We start from the raw sequence: 19,088 nt of genomic DNA, 5'->3' as shown, positions 1-19,088 counted from the left end.
GCGCTAAACTCGGAATAATGACAGCTTCTATTTTATTTTTATAATAAGTAAAATTACACAGAATAAAATAAAAAAATCACGTAAACAATATAAGTGAGGGTTCCGTATAAAAATATATTTAGAAACAGCAATAAAAGTTACAAACTAACAATTATATACTTAATAAGTATAAATGTAACCTGTATACCAGCCTGTAATAGCACCTACATAACTATTATAAATATTATTCGTAATGTCTACGTAATATTCAATTTAACACGTCACACTGAGACGGATGTACAACCTAAGTAAGTTTTACCTTTACCTACAATGCAATGTTAAAACAATACTTTGCAATCACTTCTTGTCCATGAAGTAAGACTGAATATTAGTCAAAATCGGTGACGAGTCATCTGATATCTCTGGGCCACTGAAGTCGTGTGTTTGCGGCTCATATCCGTTGTTATTTCGTGTCAGTTCCCAGTTGAACAGTGGATTTATGGGTGGTGATCTCCTCCTCCTGCTCTTCTTCTTGCTCGCGGTTGTGATGGTGATTCTACAAACAGTCTTAGATTACCGTATATTCCATACACCACTTTGGGTATTGAATAAATGCAGTACTGAGTGACTCAAGATCTCCTGTTTACTGTCTAAAAACTGTGTAAAATATTTTATGTAAAAAAAACTAAATAAAATAACTAATATCTATCTGCGCTACCGTATCACCACCATACATTAGCATTAAAACTCCTTAAGCAGTATTGTTTACCGTAAAATTTAGATAGTCTGTATTAATCGGACAAATTCTTGTAACATAAGTACCTAACTACAAAAGCAATCAAATGGTACTTATGGATTCTTGATCGATAATGCATCGGTGGTGATAAACTACAAGCAATGTAGATATGACTGAATGTTTGGCTACCCTAATTGATTATGTAGAAAGTATTGAACTTAATTAACATTGACTCGGAAATAGGTAAGCAGGTAGGTATAAATAATTTTAAAATTGCTAATGTAAAACCAACTTTATTTCTATATTATTACTAAAAGCTATAAATATTGCATTAGTAGGAACCTAATTAATTATACATTTAGGGTTACTTGCAGCAAACATTGAATCGAAATTAAATCTATTGTTCTCTTTCCATGACAGTATACCTAGTGGCTGAGCAGGACAGCAGTAGATTTAATTTCGTTTAAATATTTTGTGTAAGGCATCCTTAATTAGATTATATGGAATTAAATATCCACAAATTAGTCAAGTTTAAATATGAATCCTTTAGCATTGTTTGTAAAATATTTAGTGTACTTTTCGGGCGAATAACCAGGAACCTTTTCTGGGAACGTTGAATATGCAAACGTATGAAGGTTGGAATGATCTCGCTCGAAAAGTGGGTATATTGTAGACCTTTTCCTGCGATGTTCTTGCATTTGCTGGCTAGGATACGGGTCTACGTACCTTCGACCATTAATATCGCTGCTGTCCGCTGTTAAGAATATTTTTTGCTGAATTAATAAAACAATTAAATTAGAATTAATAGTTATTTTACGAGCAAGCAATTCAAGTAAGCAGTCTCAATTATCATCGGATACTATTACCCGCAGATCAAGCCGGATGAATAGATAGCATTGTAGCATTGAGGCTTAATCTATGGATAATAATACACCTACCGTTACTTGCCTGCGCCTCTGCTGTTGAAAATGGCTGGAGCCGGTTGAGGAGCTTGAGGCTCACCATTCACTGTGTTTTGTTGGACCATTCCCATCACCGCTGGGTTAGGTTCATTTTGCTGCCCTTTCCAAGGTCTGAAATTAGATATAAGTATTACAATTTTGAAAATTTTATATCATTAACAGGCCACCTGCTGCCACCACCACGTTTGCCATAAGAAACTCACTTGTCAGGGAAGAGTTCTCCAGGCTGGCCTCGGGTTTGTACTATTCTTTCACCATTAGCTTCAACTACACACCTCAATCTGGCACAACATGTAGGAAATTCTAAAAATTAAATGAAAATGATTATATTTTGCATCGATAACCAAAGGATAAATACGAAGATAAGTTAGACATTTTCGTTTTTATTTAACTTACCAACATTCTCATCTTCAATGTACTCGTGACATTCTAATGCATTTTCAGGAATTTTCGGCTTTCGGCAGCTGGAAAAAATAACATTAATTATTTTTTTTCCACAAAATTACACTATAGGTAAATTTTGTTTTTTCTTACCCGACAGCAGCAATGAAGTATTTTCCATCTCTTATTTCACATCGATACCTATGACAAGTATAATGGTCTGACCATTCTTGCCACGGTTGGTAACCTTTTCTTGAATATTTATCAACACAGGCTTGATCTGTAAAGAAATAATTAAGTAGGTAGGTATTTCTGATGATGTAATATCAAATAAAATGTAGGTATTTGAAAAAGTAAATGTTGATACTTACAACTAACATCTTCTGCGAAGGTAGCTGGCATAACCAGATAGACCAAAACGAGAAGAGCCCCAAACTCCATTTTTACAGGTGAATTTCCACCTGTTAATAGTGTATGGAATATATATTTAATAAACTACCTTTTTGGTTGAAACCCGACTTTCGAATGATGATGATTACCCGATTACCGGCTAGAAATACACTTATTCACTTCCGTGTTTAAAAAACATACTGAAGAAATTTGAAGATTTGTTTTGAAGTAAATTGGGTAGATAATGTCATTTGAATCGTTTTCTAAATAAGTAAGTTGGTAACTATCTCAATCAAATTCAAGACACATTTTTCATAATTTTAACATTGTTAACTGCTTAGTGATAGACGTGATTATTATGTGCAGGAGTATTATAGTGCCTGCAGCTATATTACCTAAATGGAACTTATGTGTATATCCCATAAAGGTCTTTACTGCTTTTTTAAGCTTGGGCCATTTCCCATCACACTGGTCACCCGATCACCAGTGGATGCGAGGCAGCACCTAACGCCAAAATTGTCATTTTGTAAGGATGAAGCCGCGTCTATTATGCGCTATGTAATGCTAATTAAAGATGATAGTACGCTATTAAGTAAACAGGTAAGTAGTTATATAACATTTAAAAATATTTAAGTACTTAAGTATATTTTGAATTTTACTCACCCATTTGTACGTGACGTACGTACCTACGTCACCTAGACACAAATATAATTTATAAAACAACAAAACTTAAATAGGTTTAAACACTTGATTATAACCGTTTCAATGACTTTAATGAATTAAAACTGCTGCAACCTACAGCACAAATCCAGCCACAATAATCCATAGTCCGTAGTTTTCATTATCAATAAAACCTCTTTCATTTGAAAAATAAATTCTTGAGAATTTGCATGTTATGTGATTGAAGTAAGTAGGTTGTTATCGTATTACACAAATCCCTTTGTTCATTCAAAGTTTAACCGTAACTAAGAGTAGGTGTAATTTGATAGTTATCATACCTACCTATTTGTCTATCTTTGCAACCACAGTTATTGCACCTGGCTAACATGGGTTCGAGCGGATTTATATCAAATTAATCGAACCCATGTTAGCCAGGTGCAATAACTGTGGCTGCAAAGATGGCTAGCATGGGTTCGATTAATTTGATTTAAATCCGCTCGAACCCTAAAAATAATCATAGACAATAAAAAAATATGGCTGATGTTTGAAGTGTCTTGAAACTGACAATAGTGACAATTAAATGTCAAATAGAGTTTATCTGTGTGGTGTTGGTGTATGAGATTTTGAGTTTTTACACAAATGTGTATCGCAGTAATTTAATTGTTTTCTGTGGAAATTGTTAAAATTGTTTACGCCACACGGCTGCAGTTCGGGCCCAGTTCTGTATCGCAAATGAGGTAAGTAAGTAAGCAGTAAGAGGGTGGTTTCAATAAAATTGTGTTATGTTATTTTCTTCTGCTTAGCTCATCTTTCTGAAACTTGCAATCTTTCTGAAACGATAAGTTTCAACCGTGTTTGTTTCGTATACATTTCCTATATGTGGGTAGATTTTTTGCAACTGCTTCAGTATTTTTCCATTTTTATTTATAAATCTCTTGTTATCTACCCTCAAAATATCCAACCATAAAAATTATAATTATAAACGGTAAAAGTTATTTAATTACTAATTACTGTGTTGTTAGCCAGTACTTAATAGACATGAGGAATTTGTAAATAAGAACAAGTTTATTTAATTAGCAGTCTACTAGTTTCAATCTTTTTGGCTACAATTAGTAATTGGCTGTGCAGTGTTGAGATCGATCAAAGAATTCATTTGCAGTTTCCAGTTCTATATTTAATTTCATACTAAACCCTCTATCTATTCCATCACACTTATATTGATGCCAAACAATATTCCAGTACTAACTCCAGATCTCTGAGGCTGAATGACTGCGAGGACCGCCTCAGCTCCCAATCCTCGGACGAGAAGATGGACACGGGCTCCGAGTCCTTCCTCACCACCCAGGACACCCCCAACTCAACCTTATCATCAGACTTTGATGAGAAGGACCAAGAATCCAATGACGATGACCCGGTCCTGAGACTTCAAAACCCCACCAACAATGATACACCTGTACTACGACTCTCGGAGCCCACACAAGAGTGTATCATCAACAAGAATCTACTCAAACAAGACTTAAACGATAGCTTAACGACTAAGATGTCGAATTTAAGGTTGGACTCCTTACAAGTAGATGAAACTGGTGATAGGCCTAAGCATCTAGGAATCAGTCCACCGAAGTTTAGCTCAACACTAACCCTCACTACAAGTCATCCTCTGATGGGCCTCGGCAGTCCTGATGCAGTGGAGAACTACCCCGACGTGGTGCCCAAGAAACCCTTCAAGAAACTCGAGGATGAAGCTAAAGACTTGAGCTTGTCCAGCATAGAGGACGACCGGGTGACCAACGAGGCAAATAGCTTCACAGATTTCTACGGGCCACAACGAAACACATCGAAAAATAACCTCTATTTCCACGAGAATTTTGTAACAGCCGACAGTCAAATCTTGAATGATATCTCTAGAATAGACAATGTTACTAGTCCACCAGACGTAGCAAGAGTGCAAGATCTAGAAAATTCTAGAAGGAAGATCATACCTTGCTTTAGGGAGACAGAGCTTAAAGTGAATGTTACAAATGTGTCGACACCGCAAAGGGTTTTGGGTCGTGTGGTGGATGAACATCGGGACGACAGTGCCATACTGAAGTATGTGGAGGAGAGGAAGAAGAAAATGGGCATTAAGGGGGAGAGCACACCGAAAAGGGGGGAGGAGTCATTGCCTGTTGGTATACCAGAACCTGAGGAGTTCCATTCTGGGGTAAGTCTGTTTTTCTGTGAAATTTATTTGTCCTTGAAAATTTGCATTTTCGCTGCTCTATTCTATAAATTTTCGTTGAATAGGTCCATATCTATTTCAGTCTTTCTGAGTAGGTCATCATTATGTGTTGAGCAGGACATTGATCTGGTAGAACATCATTTACAAAATTCCACCCTATACAAAGAACATTATTGCACCTAACCACTTTTATACATAGACACGTCATTTGACCTGACACCCTAAATTTCATTGAATATTTAGTCCCAATAAATAATAAAGAATAGTTGATCTTTTTGTTTATAATAATATCTAAATAATTAAAGGTGGCGGAATGGTGTGAGTCTCCGTCCGACCTGCGCTCGCTACCGAACTTCCAGCTGCCCGTGGAGCGGCGCAGCAGCGTCCACCAGGTGAGGCCATAGATAATAAGCCATGTCTAGCACGGGATGAAAAATGCGCACGACAAAACAAACAAAACGTGACGTAATATTTTCATCGCGTTCTCTCTTGAGGCCGCCCGATACAAGTAACATTTGTATTGTCGTGAGCATCTTGCGAACCGTGCTAGTTATGCTGTGGAAGCCAGTCATTTAGTTTTAACTAAGTACGTTTTTTCAGACCATATCCAAATCTGAAAGAAGTAATGATTTTGTAGGTATTTGTATCTAAATGATATCCGCTATCTTGCTCTATCCTTTTATTACAGTTTTAATTTGTTTCCTCTCTAGTTTTAGTTCGCTTATCATTCGAGACGTTAGTACTTATCACTTACATATGATATCCTAAGGCTCCCTAAGCACAGTCAGGAGGCTTGCTTAGCGTCTAGATTCTAGCGACTCACTTAGCGTCTTAGTAAAACCGACGTTCTAGCTAGAATGTTCGTGAACGGCCGCACTGATACACGCTAAGCGACTATCCAGGCGCTAAGCGCTCAATGCAACCGGTCGTAAAGATTTGAGAAAGTTTGCTTTTCGCTTGGTGACTCGCTATTCGCTAAGGAAGCCTCCTGCCCGTGCAGATGTAGCCTAAATTCTATCCCAACCCCTCTCCCCCAGGACCTAGACTCCCCAGACGTCCTCTCCTCGTCCACCCAGGAGGACCGCTCCTCGTACCAGGCGACGCTGGACGTGCGCGCCGGGAGCGTGGCGCTGCGGCACGCGGCCGCGCTGCCCCCCTCGGGGACTATGAGGAGACGGATTGTGCTGGTGAGTGGGACGTAAAGTCTGTTTTCTAATCTCAGATAAGTACTAAGTAAATTGAAAAATTCTGAACTGATTGATTGATGAACCGTTCAAAATCTGTCAATGAATGAATCTGAGAAAATGGCGGCCGTTCTGGAAAAGGATATTGGTGGGTATAACTCACGCATAATAATAAATAGTAAATAGGATTTTGAAATTTTTGAAAAGGGTGTTGGAAGGAGTGTTGATAGGCATAATAATAAGACCGCCATTTTTATATTGTTTCTTTATCTATGCAGTAAAGGTGCACCTTATACATAACTAGCTGTCCCCGCGCCTCGCCTTAAAAAGGTTTCCCGTGGGAATTCCGGGATAAAAAGTAGCCTTTCCCAGGGTCTAGACCGCATGTACACCAAATTTCATTCAAATCCGTTCAGTAGTTTTGGCGTGAAAGAGTAACAGACAGACAGACAGACACAGTTACTTTCGCATTAATAATATTATTTAGGATGTAGAAACAGCTTTAAGCTTTACACCAGAATAAAATGAAATCATATTATTGTTTCTTTATCTGGCTTTTCTTCTTGTCAAAAACAGTTGGACTAGGGTTTTTCACCGTAGATAAAGGATTGGCCAGTCAAATTTGTTGTCAGTAGCCCAGACCGGGCCTAAGTTGTCAATTTAAATAAATAAATTATTTTTATTATTATGTTGTGTCTTTACCATCACGGGACCATGGGGTCCCGGGCATTTGGAAGGCGTGCATGGGGCCGAAGCCAACATGTAGAGGCCCGTTTGACAACATTAATCTAAATGAAATGTGACACCAACCGACGATTCTCCCTGTGAAAACTATAGAAGTAAACCCAAGGAAAACCCCCGGTTAGTGCAGGACTATTGTAGGATATGGAGAAAACGAATACAGGGTTATGGAATGGGGTGCTAAATGGACTGGGTTTCTGGGACTATGGAAGGACTATGGCCCCTGCCTGGACCTATATGTTTCACATACGGATAAAAAGGCAAGAGGTGACTCGCACACACATTAAATGGGCCCCCCAAAACAGTCGCTAGCACATTACAGTGACGTAGCAACAAGAGGGCAACATGGCATGAGGTGCTGAGGGTGGAGAGGTATACCAAGGCTCTCAGAGCAATCGCGGATGCCGGTCAAGACCCCTACAAGCACTTACTGGATATACTTCCTTCCTCCGAGCATTTCTGCTCTAGCGGTACACCACTCAAGCCAGCCAGTGAAGGCAAGCAAGAGGTGGGAGATCCTGTTCCTCGTCAGTGTTCACTCTGGACAACCAATAAAGGCAAGCCAGAGATGAGGATCAGGGGTTCTCCCCGGCATCGGGTGGGTGGGGTCGCTAATGCCCAACAGTTATTATTATTATTATTAAAATAAATGCAAAACTCCTTTATTAATCATTTTAATATGCATTGAAAAGCTTGACTTCGTATTCTACGCAACCATGCAAAAAACGTATAATTCTCACGGCAAAATTATTACAGTTTACAAACAATACTAAATGCTATGGGAAAGTTTATACAAGTAGGCCTTTGTGATACTTGCAACTAAATTCTGGGTCGAATGTTTGTTGGTATAAGCGATTGTCTTCCTTATTTTTTACTGCATAAACGTCGTTGTTGTTTAAACTTTAAAGTATAATGTCAACATAATGTTCTAATAAAAAATACTTAGAAGTAGAACCTAATTAAAATATTGTTGATAAGTACTTAAAAAAACAATGGGATATATTTTTGGCTATTAGTTCAGTACGTATATTACACTGGCCTACCTCCTTTCACTGATAAAATTTGATCCTACAGTTTGAATGCTAAGAGGTTATACAGAAAAGCAAAAGAAACATAGGAAATGATTACAATCACAATATTATGATTGATTTATGGTTCTCGAGTGTCATTCACAAATGTTTTGAGATTTTGCCAAAACAATAGACTGTCGTGGAGATTTTGTAATGTTGAGGTTTCTCGCTATCAATTCGTTTTGTAGTTGACATTGACTCAATAACAAATACACTTATTCATCTTCTAATGCACTTTATACGCTTGAAACTATGGTTTAGGTAGCTGGTAAGGGTTCCGCTCATCTGGCATAATCTTTATTGACCAAAACTCATTTCGCATAACTCGTATGGTCTAAACTTTTTTGGCCGAACCATCACTTTGCCAAGACTTATGTGGCATAAGGCTCGTTTCGTCTAAAACTCTTTAGGCACAATCTTTAAACACCTAAGTTTCGTTTGCTCAAATTTATGTTCGTCTATACCTATGTATAATCTTGTTTCTCCTAATGTTATCTTAATAAATAATATATTAAGTATGTAGTAAATGTACAAATTGTGGTATTTTTCTCATACATCCCGAAAATCACGATATTGTATGATCAAAAAATCGAAATATAATTATTACAAACCCCATGAGATCGAAACCTAAAAATAGGTGCGACGACGAGCAAAGCGAGGAGGAGCGTGTTAGGTGCACATGTTCATCAAAACCAAAGCGGAGCGCAGCGAAGCGGAGCGGAGCGTTTTCCAAACAGCGGAAACAATACATGGCACCAGTTTGCGCTATGTAGGGAGACGCTGCGTCAAAGTTAAAGCCAAACGAATATTATTACTTTGTATAAACCTAATAAACCCATGCCATAGCATTATTAGGCTATTCAAGATTTGGCCATACCATTATTAGGCTAAACAATGTTATGCGAAATAACTTTTTACTAAACGAGATTTACAAATACAAAATACAAATACAAATAATTTATTTACCAAATCAGATACATAATTGGAATAAACAAAAATCTTAAATAAAAAATCTCAACAATAATCGTAGGGTACTTTGAATTTACTCCAGTGGTAATTACTTTTGAACTCTGCACTAGGCGAACCTGTATCGCAGAGATCGTTTTCCGTATCTCGAGTGCCATGGACGGAGCGGGCGGTCATGAGCGGTGGCGATTATATGAGTTTAAATAATTAATAGGATGGCTGTTAATAAATATAAGTAATATATTATATAGTACTAGTTACATAAATAAACAATAAAATGGAATAAAAATAAATTTAAGTGTGTATATTTGTTACCCTTACACGACTTGATTTAAAATACGTTCGGTTTCGTCATAAGTGAGACTTAGCAGATAGACGTGGACTACAATTCTGATTTCCCTTGTAGTTTTATTTTTGAGTTTACATACCTTACACATTTTATTATATATATACGGGTGAAGAAAACTAGAATGCCTTTGAGCAAATGCTGTATTTGTTGGGTTAAGTGGTGCTTTATACACTCGTCTCGACTTCAACTCGGGTAGATCTGCAGATACCATGAGAGCTTTATGGACAGTTATTGTAGCCATTTCAATGTAAATTTTTCGCACAGTTAGTAGTTGAAGTTCGTTGAACAGACTGTTAGTTGGGTGTTGACGTTTTTTTCCTAACATGACTTTTAGCACTGATCTTTGGGCTCTTTCTATCTCAATTAAAATTGATTTGGCAGCACCTCCCCATATTGGCAGACAGTAGCGTAAGATGGGTTGACAAATGGATACATAAATCTGTTTTAGAAGACCTATATCCGCACTGTTTCGAAGAGCCTTAAAGAAGTGAATCAATTTACGAACTTTGGCAGAAAATTTCTTAATATGGTCTCTAAACGTCATTTTTTCATCGAGGTGAACACCCAGGTACTTAATGGAGTTTGTACGTTCTATTGTAGGGCACGAGCAAGATTTGTTTAATGGATCCTGGCCGCAGCTGTGAACAACGATTCCTGGAGATTCTTTTGGTTCGGAAGCTTTTGTTTTGTGAAACGCAAGGTATTTTGTTTTTTCAGTGTTAAGTGTAAGAAGGTTCCTTCTTAACCAGACTCCTAGTGTTGTTATACCTATTTCCGCTTTTTGAAAGACCTCACTCCATGAATTGTCATTAAAAATGATTGCCGTGTCGTCAGCGTAGCAGTAAAAGTCGGCATTTTGAATTCTTGTCGAGGAGATGTCATTCAGATAGATCAGGAAGAGCGAGGGACCTAGGATACTGCCTTGGGGTACTCCATATTTGATTTGTTTTTGTGAGCTTATGTTATTGCCAATCTTAACACATTGACTTCTGTTGGTTAGATATGTTTCAAACCATTTCAGAGCAATACCTCTTATTCCCATTTTATCCATCTTTCCTAGTAAAATCTTGACTGACACGGTATCAAATGCCTTGGCCAGGTCAAGAAACACACCAATGCAAGCTTTCCCTTTATCCAGAGCATTAACGATATTCCTCGAAAGCGAACCTACTGCGTCTTCTGTGGACAAAGCATGCCTGAAACCAAATTGATTAGCACTAAGGAGATTTTTTGTTTCGAGAAAGTTCATCAATCGGCTGTTGACCACCTTTTCCAGCAACTTTGAAAATATAATAAGCAGAGAGATTGGTCTGTAATTAGCAGGATCGTCCCTCTTTCCACTCTTAAAAATAGGACTAACGGCCGCTACTTTCCAACAAGCAGGGAACACACCGGTTTCAATACTTGTATTAATTATATGAGTAAGCGGAGAAAGAATTAGGTCCCTCACATATTTGATTAGCCGACTGCCGATACCATCAAGACCCGGCGCGCTTTGATCTTTCAGATTCATGATGAGTCCCCGAATTTCATTTTCATCAGTGGGTGCTAAGTATATTGATTTAGGATTAACTGTAGAGGGAGCTAAACTTTTTGCCAAGGAGTCTTCATTTTCTTCAATGTTTTGAAGTATTTTTTGGGCTAAGTTGCCACCTACAGTAGAAAAATATTCATTGCAGGCATCGAGAGAGTCATTTAGGTTATTATGTAGGGTTGTTAGTTCAATAGCTGAGTTACTGGGTTTCTTTGCATGGCAGATATCTTTAATTATTTCCCACAGTTTTTTGGGGTTGTTTTTATTAGTGTTAAGCTCGTTTCTTTCATATTCCTGTTTCAGATTACTTAATAAAAGCTTACAAAAATTCCTGTATCGTTTGTATATTATTTGTTGTACAGGGTCATTTGGACTGGCTCTTGCTTTGGCGTGAAGAATGTCGCGATTTTTGGTGCATTTAATAAGACCTGGTGTCATCCACGGTTTTATGATAAATTTTCGCCTACTTACTTTCACTGTCTCTTTATGAAGTTCGACAATCCCATTAAAAGTAGACGAGAAAACCTCAGCGGCCAAAGTGGCATCTGTTGCATTAATTACCGTTGACCAATCGACCTTACTTAAATCCTGGGCAATACAATCAAAATTAAGTTTTGTGATGAGACGAGATTTTGAAAATGGTTTAATTTTAGAGTTAGCCAGTCCAATCATTGTAAGTTTGTGGTCAGTCACTGTTGAGTCGCATACAACTCCTACTGCTTTGAAGCGGGGTCTCGTGAAGATGTGATCAAGGCAGGTAAGATGTCTAGTTGGTTTAGTAATAGCCGGTGCCAAGTCGTATTCAGCATTTAAACAGAGATACTCTGAGCGATTTGAGCTCTCAGATTCTGGTAAAATATCGATGTTGATGTCACCGGCCAAAATTAAACACTTATTATTGTTTAATTTATTTAGGGATTGACTAAGCTCTGCTAAAAATTGGTTTATACATTTAAACGAGGGTGATCGGTAAACGCCCAATAACGTGAATTTGTTTGGTACCTCAACGACGACACAATTGGATTCTTTATCAGGTAGTTCGTACATGGAAGCATTTAAATATGATTTAACATACGCAACCACCCCACTTGCTTTGTTAATGTAGTTATTAGTTCGAAAGGATTCGTAGCCATCAATAGAGCCTATAATTGTGCCTTCTCTTAACCAACACTCAGTGAGAATGATAACATCGAAGTCTATATTTAGCCGATGCAGTGTTACGAGAAAGTTGTCAAAATTGCACTCTATGCTGCGTATATTAAAATTTAGTATTTTTATGTTATACTTCTCTGTGAGGATGTTCTTGCATTGGTCTGGACAATCTAAGGCATGGCATTCTATATTGAAAGTTTGTTCTAATTCATCTGCAATACTAAGTGATTCCATTTACGAGAAAAGGTAATTCAAGGCGTTGTTTGCAAGCTAGAGAGTCTCTGTTAGCATAAAGGCTTGATTTTTCTGTAGTAAGTCCGACAATCTGGTTTAAGAACACGTTTATATGGTTATTCGTTGTAAGGGTGTATATGATAAAATATATACTGTTAAAATATGGGATATAATATATAAGATCATCATTTATGAAGCAGTCAAAAATATAAAGTTCATGCATATTATGACACAAAAATAGTTTAATTGCTAGGGATTATGCCATACGATTTTCGGCGTAACGAGACTTTGACCAAACGTTACTATGCAATACGAGATTAGGCAAAAAAATCTTATGCCAAAAAAGGTAGAACCAGCTGGTAATCATCTGATTTGGAAAGCCGTTAATGAAATAATGATCATGTTTGGTCATATTTATCGAACCACATAGTTGCGTCTATCGCGTCAAGCGTTTAATCCGTCCTTTCTACAGTCAGCATAAAAAATATGTAGGTAGAGCATCTCAGCACAAAACTATCTATTTGTGTACAATAAACAATGGGGAGCAAAATTAGAAGCTAAATACAGATGGTGCCTTAAGCGACTGTGCCCGATTCCCCAGTTCTAACTGGTTGGTTCAGTCGCAATTTTTTCTCCTCGATAGTGTAATTCAAAACCTGAAAGGCACTCTCGCTTGTGCTGCCAAAGTTTCACTTGGTTTTCTACCCTATAAAATGTATATGTAAAATGTAAAACCCTTCGTTAACAGCCACAAGACATTGGACATGTGGGCTGTACTCGTACATTTATATCTTAAGATTTACCTTAGAGATTTACCGATATTTATTTATAATTATTATAATGTACAACTGTTTGTCAACCCGAATAAATAAAAATAAAATAAAATAAGACAGCTTCTCTACCCACTGTCTAAATAAAGTCTTGTCTTCGTTTATACGTTTTTTTATTGGTATACAAATAAACCCCCCTCTCCCCCCGCAGCCGCCTGAAGACAGCGTCAGTCTGGACAGCGTGTCCGCCTGCTCCCTCTCCTCAGAAGAAGAACCGCAGCTTGGTGACGTCTTGGAGGCAGCAGCCGAGGACCGGGGCAGCAGCCACAGGTATGATAGCTCTCATCACATATCACATTAAATCCTCTGCGCACCATCAGTGATGATGATGATGTCTATTGCATCTTCTTATTGTGTCCACGACCAACTAGCAAAGATATAACAAAGAACCCAAAATTAGGCAACCGATACAGCATATCTGTAAAGACATATTTGTAAGATATACTGAGCAAAGCTCCTGTCATACAACCCAAGAATCCTAACAACAAGTTTACGCTTTCTTCTAGAAACTCATCCAGTGCCAGTGACCCAATCCCGGAGTACTCTGCTGCTGAAGAGTTTGAGGAGGAGCGCGCCTGGCTGAAGGTACCTCTGGGCAACGGAGCCACCAGCACCTGCGACATGAAGGTGAGTCACTCACCACTCACTTATCCTTACATGCTTTGACAAAAACAATGGATACATAACTAAGATAATTGATTATTATCAGAGTATTGTAAGTATTTATTTGTCTTAAAATTTAAGTAGGTGCAGTTATCATTAGAGTTTTTAAATGGTTTCCCCGTGAAGTGCCCATCTTGCCCTGAATACCACTCTGTAGTTTCTGAGTTTATTATAAGGATTAAAATATGCGATTAAATGATAAAAGTAGCCTATGCGTTTCCTCCATAACAGATTTTGATTTTTTGATTCATCAGAATTTGTTATCATTACTTTTTAAGCCTCTTTTATAGATATATCTTGGTAGGTATATCCTCATTATCTGCAACCTCATCATCAAATTATAACGGTTGTCTTGAAATAGACGCTTTAAGCGATAAGACTGCCATTTTTGTACCTATGTGTTGTTAGTATATTAGTATTGTCATTTCTTTTCTGTTTGTGTACAAATAAATAATATTCTATCTATCTACATATAACCCCATTTTCTTCTCTCCCCCAGGTCATAGAACCGTTCAAGCGGTGCCTCTCTCACGGGGGCTACATGGGGACGGCGGGGGGCGCGGGGGGCGCCGCCATCATCGTGTTCTCTGCGTGCCACCTGCCGGACCGCGCGCGTGTGGATTATCATTATGTCATGGATAATTTGTTTCTGTGAGTTACATACTGAACATAACTGTACGTGTACACTTACCCCCAAATTCATATAATGAACTGTTAGTTTATAAGAGGCTAGCCAACGTCATATTGATACTCGAATTTTGAGTTTCTATGTTTCTATCTAACACAGAGTGTTGAAATAGGGGTATCTCGATGGCGCTTGCAAGTCTCTTGTAAAATGACAGTTCGTCACATTTCGTTCGACATTGAGGCTTCTGTGCAGTTACAAACAGCACACTCGTATTTAGTTCTTATTATTTTTGCGGGGTTGCCAGCAGTAATATTTACTTTTTTATGATCATGTAATAGTCAATATTTCAGTCAACAATGATGCTATGATCAACGAAGGATTATCGGAATTTTAGAAAAGTTACCAGCTAATCGTATGTCACAAAAATTATCCGTCAATTTATGTCTGAATTTTCATTAATTTCTTTTCAGCTACGTGATGTGGTCCCTGGAGCGTCTGGTCACCGACGAGTACTGCCTGGTGGTGCTGGCGGGGGGCGCGGGGGGCGCGGGGCGGGGCCGCCTGCCCGCCTGGGGCTGGCTGCTGCAGTGCTACAGACTCGTGGACCGACGGTGAGTGTGGGGGACGCGGGGGGCGTGGGGCGGGGCCGCCTGCCCGCCTGGGGCTGGCTGCTGCAGTGCTACCGGCTGGTGGACCGACGGTGAATAGTTTACTACTTTTTCCGTACTTGGAAGTTGAGGAAAGCGAAGAGAAAGGGATTAAAAGGATGAATGGCGGGGAGGGGATAGGAGTGTAGGGTAGGGAAGAGGTTAGAATGTTTGGAAAGGGTAGGGGATGGGTCGAAATGGTAGCATACAGCATAATATTGCCCCTAGTGTTCGTAGCCATAGCCATATTTGATCAAAATCTTATCCGTTCAAAAGTTATGCGAATTTTAGTGTTGATTATCGGGGCTTTTTAACGTTGCTTAGTTTATTTATAAGACTTTTTAAATACATTCCCAGGTTGCGCAAGAGCCTGAAGCAGCTGTACCTGGTGCACCCCACGTTCTGGATCAAGTCGCTCGTGCTGCTCTCCAAGCCCTTCGTCAGGTGAGATTTTAACTACTTCACATGATTTTATATATAACTTCCTCACTGCCTTCAATCTCAGTTTCCTCCATCTTATTTGACATTTGGCGGAATCAAACATCTAAATAAGCACATAATACACTCACGAGCAATGAAAAAAATTATAAATATCGAAATGGGCACCATTTTTTTTAAAACGTTTGCTTCATTGTAACTATTGAAATATTTATGTTTTTAGTTGATAATACACTCACGGGCAATGATAAAGTTCCACTCAAAAAATGCAGACACCAAACACAAATACAATATATTCGTTTTTAACTGGTAATATCCTGATGTTCTGTTAAATGTACTTTAATGTTGCATAAGGCGTCATTAAGCTAGCTTTTCAGTTTTGGATTAATTTGGTGCTTTTCGCAGTGGAACCTTTTCATTGCCCGTGAGTGTATTTGATGCGTTGTTAAATGTACTTCAATATTGCTAATAAAGTAATATACCTAGACCTTTAGTTGTCTGTTGAATAAAATAAATTAAATTAAATTAAATTGCAGATGGCGCCGGCGTCATTGAGCTAGTATTTTCCGTTTAGGTGTAATTTAGTGCTATTGTCACTGAATTCAAATTCAAATGGTTTAATCGACGTAAAATTTTACAATTATTTGTCGATAGTCATCTACCACTATTTCACAAAGGCCCCGTCATTGAGAAGGAAAGAAATGGCGAAAGAAACTCCTCGAGCATCTTTTCAACTTTTTCCTTATATATCTATTACAATTTTTACTTATATCTAGTACCTACAATTTTACTTAAGTACCTATATCCATTTCATTTTTTCAATAGCCTTTGCTGAGGTGGACAAGACCACGCGTTTTTGTCGTTTAAATAATCATTTATACTATAGTAAGCTTTACTACATAATTTAGCTTTAACATAATTCTTAAATTTTTGCTCAGTAAGGTTTATTGCTTCATTTGATAATTTATTATAAAAACGTATACAGTTCCCCATGAATGATGTGTTTGTTTTCGAAAGTCTGAGTGTGGGGAAAAGCAACTTATTTTTGTTTCTGGTCTCAATACCGTGACACTGTTTCATTGCTCGGGAGTGTATTATAATGTTAATAATGTACAGTTCTTAATTTGCGTCAGATCTAAATATCTGAACTTTACTTTTCAGCTCAAAATTCTTCAAGAAGCTGTCCTACGTGAAAAACTTGAGCGAGCTGATGCGGCGCCTGCCCGTGGAGCCCAACGCCATCCCCGACCTCGTGAAGCAGTACGACGCCAAGCGGTAGTGGCCTATTTCCGCGGACTTAGGCCCCGGGAGGCCTAAGTCCACGGACTTGGGCCCCAGAAGACCTGTGTCGAAGGACTTGGGCCCCGGGAGATCTATGTCCAGAGTGTGAGTTTTATTTCGTGATAGAATAACGGGGATGAAACGGTATATCAAGCAGTCGATTGACCAATGAACTGGGTTTCCACCACCAGCAATTAACAATCCTTAAGCAGCGTCGATCGCTTGTTAAATCTGAGGTTACTTTGGACAGGCGAGCAACGGTGCCTAAGGATTGCTAGTGTGTCGGTGGTTGTACGGTAACGGTAACATTTCAGAATTTTTCGTCCAGCGAACGTTTCACCCTAATTTGTAGGTAGACGAAAAGTTCGTTAGGCGAAACCTAATCGTTCATGGGTCAATCGACTATGGATAAACCGTTTTAGACTCTAGAGAAACAATCTTGGTCCTAAAATTCAGCCTTTGCCATTTTAAAAGTCATATTTTTCTCGTGATCTTTTTATAACTAAGGAAAATACTCATTTTTCAAGATTTTGACATTCCAGTTAAGTGTCATTCCATTTTTTTAGTTATTTGAATGAAAGTTGAATATATAAGGACCAATATATTAAAAGCAATATATAAAATAAGTGTCCTGTGGAAATCGAATACATATTAAAATCGTACAATAAATAAATATAGATTTGTTATAATATACGTCTGTTGTAGGTCTATGTGTTTAGTTAATGCTGTTTTAGGCAAAAAAAACTATAGTTTTTTGCTAAAATATGCCAATTTTATTTCTATCATTTACATTAATTTAGTTAGTTATGATTTTGACAATTTGCTTGCCATTTTATCAGCGATGTCTTATAAAAAACTATTTTTCAGTATTAATTTGAATCTAAAGAAACTATATAAAAATAGGTTTTATTTATAGGTGAATATTATAAATTTATTAGAAAATATATACAAATTAATAAAAGTAGTGTCGTGAATATATACTCCTTAAATTAGGCCAGTACTAGTGAAAACAAATTATATTAGAAACCTATATTTTTCGTCTCTTTCCCTGTTAAGCAATTTTAAATAAAAATCTATATTTCACATTATGAATTCCCAAACCTTCCTTGTATAGCGAGTTGGTAACTTCACATTTCCTACTTCTATAGAAATATATTATTTTTTGACCACTAAATGTTAAATATTTAGCACATTTAGTAAATATATCAAGTGATGGTACTTATGGAATATGTATAAGAATATTTGGTGTCTGATTAAGATAGAAAAAAGTTCAAAATATTAAAGCACAATAATGAACGACTGTTGTGTACTATTTACTAGGTGTAATTCAATAAATTTATAGTCACGGGCTTAGAATCTGATGTTAAAAAAATAACAGCCATTTTTATAAAGCTACGTCGTTACTATGAATATGCGAGGTAACATTCGCCACCACAATCATAGAATTGTGTTCTAAATTGGAATTAGCGTGACTAACATTGTACCAATAAATATAGACACAAATCTTCTCACCGCCCTAGTTCGGTGAGAAGATTTGTCTTGTACTGTTATTAAATAAAATAAATTTTGCTGAGGCGTTTTTTTGTCACTGACACTCAATCTTATTCGTATTTTGTTAATCTAAGGACTCGGCCAGAAACTCGCATGTTCTTAGTAACGATTACTTAGTGTCGTAAAGCTTTAATGAGAAGAGAGAGATCTCCGTAGAAATAATTACTTATGTTTACTTATCCAGCCTCACACTGCTCAAATCGTGCATTTTGTAATACATTTTTATTTGTGTAATTTTATGTACAATATATAATGAGTATGTAATGAGATGTGTGTCCAGTAGGCGTGGTGTGGTGGTAGATTGTGTCAAGTATTGTAGAGTTTAATATGCAAATGCAGTATTTGCCTATTTATTAACGATAATCGCACAACGCAGCTCTTGAGCAAAACGCCGGCGCTTCCTATGGTCAAGCACTCTGCAGCTGCTACACGGGTTCGTTATCGACGTCGGTAAACTCGTTCATTGAATGTTCCATCAATCACAGTGTCGTATT

General features: G+C 37.7%; 2 protein-coding genes across 3 annotated transcripts; one reads left to right on the top strand and one right to left on the bottom strand.

Annotated features, from left to right (window-relative positions):
• Positions 1 to 81: 81 nt before the first annotated feature.
• On the bottom strand, positions 82 to 3,244 carry LOC105382316. Of its 2 annotated transcripts, XM_011552179.3 has the most exons (8): positions 3,112 to 3,244; positions 2,430 to 2,519; positions 2,212 to 2,338; positions 2,074 to 2,141; positions 1,881 to 1,980; positions 1,664 to 1,788; positions 1,442 to 1,469; positions 82 to 535 (listed from the first exon to the last, which is right to left on the bottom strand). In XM_011552179.3, the coding sequence occupies exons 1-8, from the start codon at positions 3,113 to 3,115 to the stop codon at positions 337 to 339; spliced, it is 741 nt and encodes a 246-aa protein (XP_011550481.2). In that variant the 5' UTR covers positions 3,116 to 3,244; the 3' UTR covers positions 82 to 336. The 2 variants fall into 2 exon arrangements, with proteins under 2 accessions (XP_011550481.2, XP_011550474.1); XM_011552172.3 differs by lacking the exon at positions 82 to 535 and having other exon boundaries at positions 993 to 1,469.
• Positions 3,245 to 3,786: 542 nt separating this feature from the next.
• Positions 3,787 to 17,092, top strand: LOC105383077. Its single transcript, XM_048633239.1, has 10 exons — positions 3,787 to 3,845; positions 4,348 to 5,308; positions 5,632 to 5,718; positions 6,364 to 6,513; positions 13,538 to 13,656; positions 13,893 to 14,013; positions 14,549 to 14,700; positions 15,148 to 15,288; positions 15,682 to 15,768; positions 16,924 to 17,092. Exons 1-10 carry the CDS (start codon positions 3,841 to 3,843, stop codon positions 17,039 to 17,041), a joined length of 1,941 nt encoding a protein of 646 aa, XP_048489196.1. The 5' UTR covers positions 3,787 to 3,840; the 3' UTR covers positions 17,042 to 17,092.
• Positions 17,093 to 19,088: the final 1,996 nt, after the last annotated feature.

This window comes from Plutella xylostella, chromosome 2, assembly GCF_932276165.1.
Source record: "Plutella xylostella chromosome 2, ilPluXylo3.1, whole genome shotgun sequence".
In the NCBI taxonomy this organism is placed as follows: Eukaryota; Metazoa; Arthropoda; class Insecta; order Lepidoptera; family Plutellidae; genus Plutella; species Plutella xylostella.
This window is presented reverse-complemented; position numbering and strand designations above follow the sequence as displayed.